The following is a 9,995-nucleotide window of genomic DNA, read 5'->3' on the forward strand; positions in this document are numbered from 1 at the left end:
ATGATGATCATTCACTTGCTTGTTTGGTGTTATGTGCATTACTATTCTTCTCATATCATTTATGCGCACCACCAAGTTGTATGTGACATGGAAGAGTAACCCATGATTATAATCGATTGTGCATTTGCATTCAAACGCGAATTCAAAATAATGCACAATTTTAGGGGGGAGCTCTTGCTTTTCACATACTTCTCAAAGCGTCGATGCTAATCATTGATTATATCTTTTGTCGCAGCTTTGATCTATATGTTGTCCTCAATTACCAAAAAGGGGCATATTGAAAGCACAATTTCTCCCTAAGGTGGTTTTGATAATTGATCACAACATATGCATCATTGGACTAATGAGCTTATCCAAGTATATTTCAGAAAAGTTCAAAGATGCCTTGGCTATAGGATTGTGAGGAGAAGCCCCTTGATGCAAGGAAATGAATACGATTGGCTCAAGCTTCAAGCAAGAAGATTCTACATTTTACATTTGTGAGAAATCACTTTAAGTCCATAGGAAAGCCAATACTATTAAAATGGGGTGAGGTATTATGATGAATTGGTTGCTCAAGTGCTTAGAGGTAGCCACCAAAAATACTCATCCATTCTCCCACAAAAATATCTTTGTCCAAAGCCAAACCAGCAAAATCGGCGCCACCAACTATTTCCATTCAGCCCTACCGATTTTACACTTAACACATCCTATGCCAAACCCTACCATCTCGGTACCACCAACTTTCACATTGGTGCCATCGAGATTCAGTGACCAACTTTCTATTGAGAAGATTTCAAGAATCGGAATTTCCGAGTTTGAAATCAGTCTCACCGAGATTTGGAAACAGGTTTAGGTCATCGTATCGGTACCACCGAGATTCATATATCAATCTCACCAATAATTCAAAAGTTTCCACAGTTAGTGCAACTCGTTACCACCGAGATTCATTTCGGTGTCACCGAGTTGGGCAATAATGTTGTAACGGTTGGATTTTTGGGGACGTCTATATATGCCCCTCTTCCTACCTCTCATAAGCACTCAAAACACACTTACACTTGCCAGATCCATTTTTCTGAGAGAGAGCCACCTACTCATGTGTTGAGATCAAGATATTCCAATCCAACCATTTGAACCTTGATTTCTAGCCTCCCCAAGTTGCTTTCCACAAGATCAATCTCTCCTACCTATGCCAAATCTGTGAGAGAGTGATTGAGTGTTGAGGAGAGTACCTTTTGAAGCACAAGAGCAAGGAGTTCATCGTTCTACCACATCTATTACCTTTTGGAGGGTGGTGCCTCCTAGATTGGTTAGATGTCGCTTGGGAGCCTCCTACTTCGTGTTGTGGAGTTGAACCAAGAAGTTTGTAAGGGCAAGGAGATCGCCTACTTCGTGAAGATCTACCGTGACTCTGTGAGTGAGGTTAGTACTGTGTGGACGAAAGTGGTGGTGGAATAGACAAGGCCGCTTCTTCGTGGACCCTTGTGGGTGGAGCCCTCCGTGGACTCTCGCAGCCGTTACCCTCCGTGGGTTGAAGTCTCCAGTAACATGGACGTACGATAGCGCCACCTATCGGAACCATGCCAAAACAATTCGTGTTAACCTTTGCATTTGATCTTCCTACCTTACCCTCTACTTTAAATTTGCATGTCGTTATTTTCCGCTGCTATACTCTTAGATGTGCATGTGTAGGGTGAACTTGACTAGTCATAATCGCTAAAACTGGCCCACAACTAAATTTGAGAAATGGCTAAGCTTTTATCTTATCAAGTAGTCTAATCACCCCCTCTCTAGACAAACTTTTGATCCTACATCAACCCTGGCGTTTGAGCCTCGTTTAGGTCGTCCACCTCGGTCATTTTTTGTGACCAGGTGACCTGCCCGGGCGTTTGAGACGAGTTTGAGAGGTCTGCCTCTAGATGCTTTAACCTCTTGAGTGCATCGGCTACGGAAGCAACCACGGTGCAGAGAGGCTCGGAACTTCTTGAGGGACATGGTTGCATCAATTTATTGTCTAATCGGATTTATTGGAAATTATTCAAGCATGCACCGGAAGGGTGGAGATCTAGAATCCATACAGTGCCATATTGCTGGGCAAATTCCATAAAGGTTTTAGAATTGGTCTCATCTCCTTCGTGCATTCCTCAAAATGCAAATCAAATGGCACACAATCTAGCTAAGTATACATTTGAGTCCGAAAGAGCGTTGTTTTGGGACGACGACCCCCTTCTTTTGATGTTTCGGACATTATAAATAATGTAACCTTTATTTGATGCGATAAAGTCTGCCACGATGATATTCCATAATAACTTTTTCTCACACAGCGGTTTCAATATAGTGTATTTGAGTATCGATATAAAATGACATACTCCCCTATTTCATAATATAGTGAGTACATTTTTTTTCAGAACACAAATTTATAAAAATCTAATCAAGTTTATTCACGGATATATCAACAATAATAATTCCAAATAAGTACAATGTAAAATATGTCTCATGACATATCTAAATATATTTATCTGATATTATTATAGATGTTAATACCTTTTCTACAAATTTGATTCAATTTTATGAAGTTTGACTTCTCAAAAGAACTACACACAATATGTTATGGAACTGAGGGAGTAAGTAAAGTTTGCTCTCTCTTTACATCTTGAAGCTTTCGTGAGAATATTAGTTCGAGTTCATACTACTTTCCTTCTCCTCTCTCTCTCTTTCTCTCTCCATGATTGTGTGGTGTATCATTTTGAAAGTGCGTATAGGCCTTCATAGTGGGTTTTGATAATTAATGATAACAATATTAAGAATCATAACATTCTCTTTTAAGTGTTGATCAATTTTCGAAAATAATTTGCTACTCATGTTGGTAGCTACACATGGTCCAATGTTTTATCGCTAGTTATTTTTTTAAATTATTTGGACCTGAAAAATAACTCTACAACGGCAATATCGTGACTTGGAATAGCGAGGCAAGCAAAAAGGCATTTCTGCCAAAAAGGAAAGCGAAATGATTGAGAGAAGTAAGAAAATGTCCTTTCTACACAACGAAAAGGTGCTTGTGTCAAAAAGGTAATTAAAATACAACGAAAAGTGAGAAAAGGTCATTTCTATACAACAAAAATGCACTTGTGCATATGCCATAAGAAACCAGACACCTTTCATATAAACAAGGACACTTATGTCAAAGGGGTGTAGCTACCACCATGGATAGAAAATCGTCTTTCGATCAATTTTAGTCCTCGAGATACTATGTTGGAAGATGGTTTTCGACCCTTGGAAAATAAAAAGAATGGACCAATAACATTAAGGGTTTCCTATGTTTTTGTGATAAAAAAATCACATTGAGATATTGAAAAATAAATAAATGAAAAATGCAATCAAAAGGGGATATTAGACCCATGTGAGGTTTAGTTTCTCTTGCTAAGTGCTCAAAGCCAAAACTGTAAAATTCTCATAAATTACCATTTTCCACACATATTGCGCTATATGATTTGCTTGTTCTCACCCTCTAAATGGATCACCTCCGGAGCCTCCTAGTATGTTAGAGAGAGTGCATCGGTTGCACTTTGTGTAGTTTGGGCCCTTGGAGTCAATTGTTTGGATATTTGAGGATATTACACAAGCTTCCTCCTCCCGTCGAGTTCCTTTTGAATGATTTATGTCTAAAACATTCGAGCTAGTAAAGTTTGAATAAAAGAATCATTCAAACCCTCCAAATGGTACTCGTCCAGAGATTGTAAGGTTATTGAGTAGAGAAATCTCCATACCCCAATGTAGTTAGGACCCTATGAACGGTGCGTGATTGGAGGTTCTAAGATGGGCTTAGTGAAATGTATAAAAATACTAACACTCTATTTGGATGCATGTATTCAAGGTCTCCATATTTAATTGGTTGGAATACCAGATTAGCAAGAAAACTGAAACGAGAGTTAACACAAATTCATTTGTTTGGTTGTTCACCGAATTGACCCTTGGAATCTCACTGAGGTGTCAATACCATATCTTGTTTGGATGAAAAACTCTGAAATTGCATAGTTACATGAGTATGAAGATTATGCTTTGTTCTATATGACTCAAAACAAAAAATTTCCTCATAGCACGCGTTAGCCATGGGCCGCTGCCACCTGTCGCTCCGTGACCCCGTGGTCTCCACCACCGCTACGAGAAATGATCGAGAATCTCGGGAATGTCTCGATGGCATGGATCTAGACGCCATATGTGAGGAGCATCTCCACCCATGCGTTGGCTTAGGTCACCGCCACCCGTTGTGAAGAACGACCGAGAAGCTCGGGCATGACTCAATGGCGTGGATTCACACGTCAACCATGAGGTGCATCTCCACCCGCGGGGCTGGCCTTGACGATAGGTTAACTTAAATTCGTTTAGAGCTACAAAGCATATCTCATATGGACCCTCTGAAGTGTTTCCCTTTTCAACTATGAATTCGTTTAGAACCTCTGAACGACACAAAGTTCCCCGATATGAAAAACGGCAACTCTCTCTCTCCCTCCAACGAAACATGTACAAGGTCCCAAACAAATGTACGTACATCTAGAGAAGAACTCGAGTACTTTTGAAAAAATGTTAACGAATTTTAAAATATCATTAATGAATTTTGAAAATGGATAGGGTTTTAAACATTCCTAAAATTTAAAAATGATAATTTATTAAAATGTGAATGATGAAGAACCATAAAAAAACTAACAGAAAAAACATAGAAAAATCCCAACATAAAAAACAATGAAGAACCTATAGAAATTAAGTGGAAAAAAGAAATAAAAACCAATAGAAAACCTTGGAAAAAATCTGTCAAAAATTGTGCGAAGGCACATAGTCAGAAGAAATGGCGCATACCATTAATGTTTTTGGTGTGTGTTACATCGACAATATGTCGCTATAAGCTAAGACTATGAATTAACGCAAATAGCCCATGTAGTGAGAGTGGTGATAGAGTTGAGACCCTTTCAGGTGTAGTTGGGGGAGGTCGATGCTGCCTCAAACCAACACACAAGGAAACTTGTCGTGCCATCTATGAAGAGGTATGTTAGACGACACTACGATAGAATCTCATGCCAAGTGGTCCGCGAGAAAACATATTCAACGAGGAGGTGGTTAATGGTATCAAATTCTTGGGTGCAAAGGATGCATGTCAGGTCATGTGTTAAGCCATGCCACACAGAGTGCTTCATAGTCCAGCAACGGTCAAGTGATATCAGTGAGAAATAACTTGTTGTTGAAGGGAGCCCAGCCTTTCCAGATCAAGCTCTAGGACGGCGGCAAGGTAGAGCCGTGGAACTGGAAGAGTGCCTTGTAGCAGGAGTTGGTAGAGTAAACACCATTCATTGTCCATCGTTTTTAAAATTTTTGGATAGGAAATATGTAAACACTTTTGAATTTTTCATGAACATATATTCTAACACACGTGAACAAATAGTCTCAAATGCATGGGATTTTAGAAGTATGAAGCATATTCTAACTCGTGGTGAACATTAGAATAATATGACATGAGCATTATTTTAAACGCATGAACAATAAGAGATGAGCATTATTCCAAACATATGAACATTTTTGTGGTACATGAGTTTTTTTTATATACTCTCTCCGTTCCTAAATATCTCTCCGTTCCTAAATATAAGTTCTTTTAAGATTTCATTAAAAACTGCATACGAAACAAAATAAATGAATCTACACTCTAAAGTATGTTTAAATGCATCTGTGTGTAGTTCATAGTGAAACCCTATAAAAAAGACTTATATTCAGAAAGGGGGAGTATAACTTAACTTTTTTAATACTAATATTTAAATTTTATAGAATATAACTGTATTCCAGATTATTTTATGATTTTTTTGAGATACTATTATTTTTATAAATTATACAAATACGTATTAATGGGCCGCATTGTGACTGGCCCAACACTACTCTGCTTCAGGCCGCGATACATTCCTCCACACAGTTCGCCTTCTGATAATTCTTAAAAAAAAAACAAATCGCCTTCTGATAGATCCATTCCCACATGTAGGTATGCGCCGCAGTTCCTGCCGCCGGAGAACATCCGCCGGTCACCGTCGCCGGGTTCTCCTGCGAAGACCACCGACCAACGTCGTCATCTAAAAAATCTATGTCCCCTTTATATTTCGCGGTGATCTGCCTCCACTGGCCGTATATCTGTTCTGGAGTTTTACGGCGGCGATCCTCGAGAGCAGCGTGTCTCCCCCATGGAAAGACCCAACAGCGGGGAGGAGGGAGAAGGGGACTCTCCCAACGAGACGAGGATCTCGCTGGAGACGGCGGCGGCAGAGGCGGACGACTCCGTCCCTTACATAGGGCAGCGGTTCCTGACACACGAAGCGGCGTACGAGCTCTACAGCGGGTTCGCAAAGCAGTGCGGGTTCTCGATCCGGCGGCACCGCACGGAGGGGAAGGATGGCGTGGGCAAGGGGCTGACCCGGCGGTACTTCGTGTGCCACCGCGCCGGCAACACGCCGGCGAAGCCCTTCGACGACGGCGCGAAGCAGCAGAGGAACAGGAAGTCCTCCCGCTGCGGGTGCCAGGCGTACCTACGCATTGGCAGGGATGCGGGAGCTGGTGGTCTGGAGTGGCGGGTCACGGGGTTCTCTAACCACCACAACCATGAGCTCCTCCGGCAGGATGAAGTGCGTTTTCTCCCGGCGTACCGTGTCATCTCGGACTCGGACAGAGACAGGATCTTGGTGTTTGCAAAATCTGGGATCTCTGTGCAGCAGATGATGAGGATAATGGAGCTGGAGAAGTGCGTCCAGCCAGGGACTCTCCCATTTACTGAGAAGGATGTGAGAAATCTCATACAGTCCTTCAGGAGGTTCGAGCATCAGGAGGAGAGTGTTGACCTGCTTCAGATGTGCAGAAATGTTAAGGAGAAGGATCCCAATTTCAGGTACGACTTCACCAAAGATGCGAACAACTGCCTTGAGAACATTGCCTGGTCATACGCATCATCGATTCAGTCTTATGAGGTATTTGGTGATGCTGTTGTGTTTGACACCACTCATCGGCTAATTTCTATTGACATGGCACTGGGTATTTGGATTGGAATGAACAATCATGGGATGCCTTGCTTCTTCAGTTGCGCACTTCTGAGGGAAGAAAATCTGCAATCCTTCACATGGGCATTACAGGTAACCATTGAGGGTGAAAAACTCACAGTCCTCTTTACATCAAGTCTCTTAAGAAGTCTTTCTTGTTGACAGGTGTTTCTTAACTTCATGAACAGAAAAGCCCCTCAAACAATATTGACTGATCAAAATAAGTATCTCAAAGAAGCAGTTCAAAAGGAGCTACCAAACACAAAGCATGCCTTCTCCATCGGGCTTCTTGCATCCAGGTTTCCATCTTGGTTCAGTGCAGTTCTCGGGGGACACTATAATGACTGGGAAGTTGAGTTCTATAGGCTCTACAACATGGAAAGCACAATGGACTTTGATCTTGGATGGAGTGACATGGTGAGCTGCTATGGATTGCATGGAAATAGGCACATTGCTAGCCTGTTTGCATCACGGAACCTTTGGGCATCGCCATATTTGAGAGGACATTTTTTGGCAGGGCTGACTGCTTTGCCAGGAGTTTCAAAAATAAAGGATTTCATTCAGCGGCTGTTGAGCACTCAGATATGCCTATCCCGTTTCATTGAGCAGGTGACCATTTCATCGATGCCAAGTTTTTTTTATGCCCCCTGTAAGAAAAATTGTGATACCATTTCACTAGTCACTACTGCTCCAGTTGAGTTCATCATAGTTTGCTGCAAGCTAACTTTGTGCAAAGTAAATGAGTAATCTATTTTAGTGTTCATGTTTTACATAGGTTGCTATTGTTGTTGACTACAAAGATCAAGCTGGGGAACAGCAAATAGCGCAACAGAGCTTGGAAAACACAATTCTCAAGACAGCAGCTCCAGTGGAAGGACATGCTGCTGCTGTTTTCACCCCATACGCGTTCTGTAAGCTACAGGATGAGCTTGTGGGGGCTGCCCATTATGCATACTTCCACTTGGAAGGGAATGCTTATCTTGTCCGGCACCATACCACGACAGATGGCGGTTGCAATGTCACATGGAACCAAAAGGAAGAGCTAATTTCTTGCAGCTGCCAAATGTTTGAATCATCAGGGATCCTCTGCCGGCATGCCCTCCGTTTGCTCACAACACTAAACTACTTTCAGATTCCGGACCATTACGTTCCTGTCCGATGGCGTAGAACCCAGGCACAACCTTCCAAGTCATTGATCAGCGCTCCTCATTATGGCAGATCATATGAGAGGGTAAAAGAGCTCCAGTCCATGGTTGCAGTTCTGGTGAGCGAAGCAAGCCAATCAGAGGAACGGATGGATCTCGCGACACAGGAGGTCTCTGTCCTGCTGTCCCGGATAAAGCAGCAACCTGTTGTGGCTAATGTTTCAGGTGATAGTGTTCGTCGGCTGTGGTGACTGACAATTTCAGTAGTTTTCCAAGGGGCAAACATTTTGAACTGTCCAGCCAGTTTTTTAGTGGTATTTAGGCTCAGTTTGCGGTTGCTGAACTTTATGATGTTGTCCTTATTTTATTAATTTATTGTAGAAACTTAGCAACAACAAATGCAGCCTTGGTCTTTTCTGTTCTGTGACAAATAACACTTTTCTGATTTTCCAACTATCGACACAAGCCTGAGATGGAAAACTTGCGAGATCACAGGTTGCTTGCAAACCCTTTCGTACTCGGGGCAGGAAAGCCATGTGGCGGTTTGATATCTCCTGATCATGGCAGATCATATGAGAGGGTGAAAGCGCTCCAGTCCATGGTCTCAATTCTGGTGAGTGAAGCAGGCAAGTCGGAGGAATGGATGGATCTCGCGACACAGGAGGTCTCTGTCCTGCTGTCCCGGACAAGGCAGCTACCTGTTGTGGCGAATGTTTCAGGTGACAGTGTTCGCCGGCAGCGGTGACTGACAATTTTGGTAGCTTTCCAAGGGGCAACCATTTTGAACTGTCCAACCAGTTCTTTAGAAATACTTAGGCTCAGTTTGCAGTTGCTGAAATGTATGGTTTATTTTATCATTTTTGCTAATCAATCGACTGATTTTGATATCTTGCTCAGTCAAATTTTTGGGCCCTCAGATCTGGAGGCGCACATCTCAGCAAGCGATTCTGAAAGCATCTGTCTTCTCGGTTTCGGGTTTTCTGTTCATGGTTTTTTCCAGGTTGTCGTTTCCATTGTTTTCCCAAATGACAACCTGGGTGGGGGGTTGGAGAGGGCTGGGCCCTGGGGGTCTTCTCTTTTTGGATTTTCCTATGTGTATGTCACTTCTTCAGTTTTGTCTGCGTCCGCAGCCCAGGGGAGGGGCGATCTGCTGGTTGGGGGAGAGAGTGATGGAGATGAACGGGAAGGGCCGACTGGCGCCAGCAAGGTAGTCTCCGCACACTGATTTTCTGAAAAAAATTAAGCCAGTTTGGATTTGTTAGTAGTCGGCATGGTTGAGGTCTGTGTTGGGGTGTAGTTTGTGTGAACAGCAGGGGTTTCAGGAAATCGGTAGGGACCTGTTCCGTACATGCGCTGTATGTAGAGTAGCCAGCTCTGTGTGTTCTCATCGATTTAAGTCAAGTGCTATGCTAGAAGTGGACATGTCTGTATGTTTATCTGAATTTTAACCGGAACCAGATGCTTGAGGTGGTCAGGTTTCCCAGCATAATTCCTTGATGTGGTCAGTTTTTCAAAAAAGCAGAGCTCTAGCTTTTTTCAGAAGACCACCACGGTGAATGATTACAGAATTCTGCATGTCATTATACACTACTGTTTTTTCTTTGAGACCACTGTTTCCGCTAGTAAAATCCTTGTTTCTTCTTAGGATAGTAAAATTAGCATGTGCATATTTGTATTTGCTCTTACTAAGTGATGCTATGCTTACGAGAAAATGCCATAATAAAATTTGTGTTGAGCTAAAAATTATATCTTCGTGTGATGTTCTCTGTCACCCATCACTCCATTGTGTTGCACAGAACCATATCTGTTT

The 9,995-nt window shown here is 42.3% G+C and overlaps 1 protein-coding gene across 2 annotated transcripts; it reads left to right on the forward strand.

The window, feature by feature from the left end:
* Positions 1–5,942: 5,942 nt before the first annotated feature.
* On the forward strand, positions 5,943–9,072 carry LOC123426800 (protein FAR1-RELATED SEQUENCE 11). Of its 2 annotated transcripts, XM_045110693.1 has the most exons (4): positions 5,943–6,892; positions 7,082–7,133; positions 7,206–7,649; positions 7,816–9,072. In XM_045110693.1, exons 1-4 carry the CDS (start codon positions 6,195–6,197, stop codon positions 8,434–8,436), a joined length of 1,815 nt encoding a protein of 604 aa, XP_044966628.1. In that variant the 5' UTR covers positions 5,943–6,194; the 3' UTR covers positions 8,437–9,072. The 2 variants fall into 2 exon arrangements, with proteins under 2 accessions (XP_044966628.1, XP_044966626.1); XM_045110691.1 differs by having other exon boundaries at positions 5,943–7,133.
* The last annotated feature ends 923 nt before the right edge of the window (positions 9,073–9,995 follow it).

This window comes from Hordeum vulgare, chromosome 2H (assembly GCF_904849725.1).
Source record: "Hordeum vulgare subsp. vulgare chromosome 2H, MorexV3_pseudomolecules_assembly, whole genome shotgun sequence".
Lineage (NCBI taxonomy): Eukaryota > Viridiplantae > Streptophyta > Magnoliopsida > Poales > Poaceae > Hordeum > Hordeum vulgare.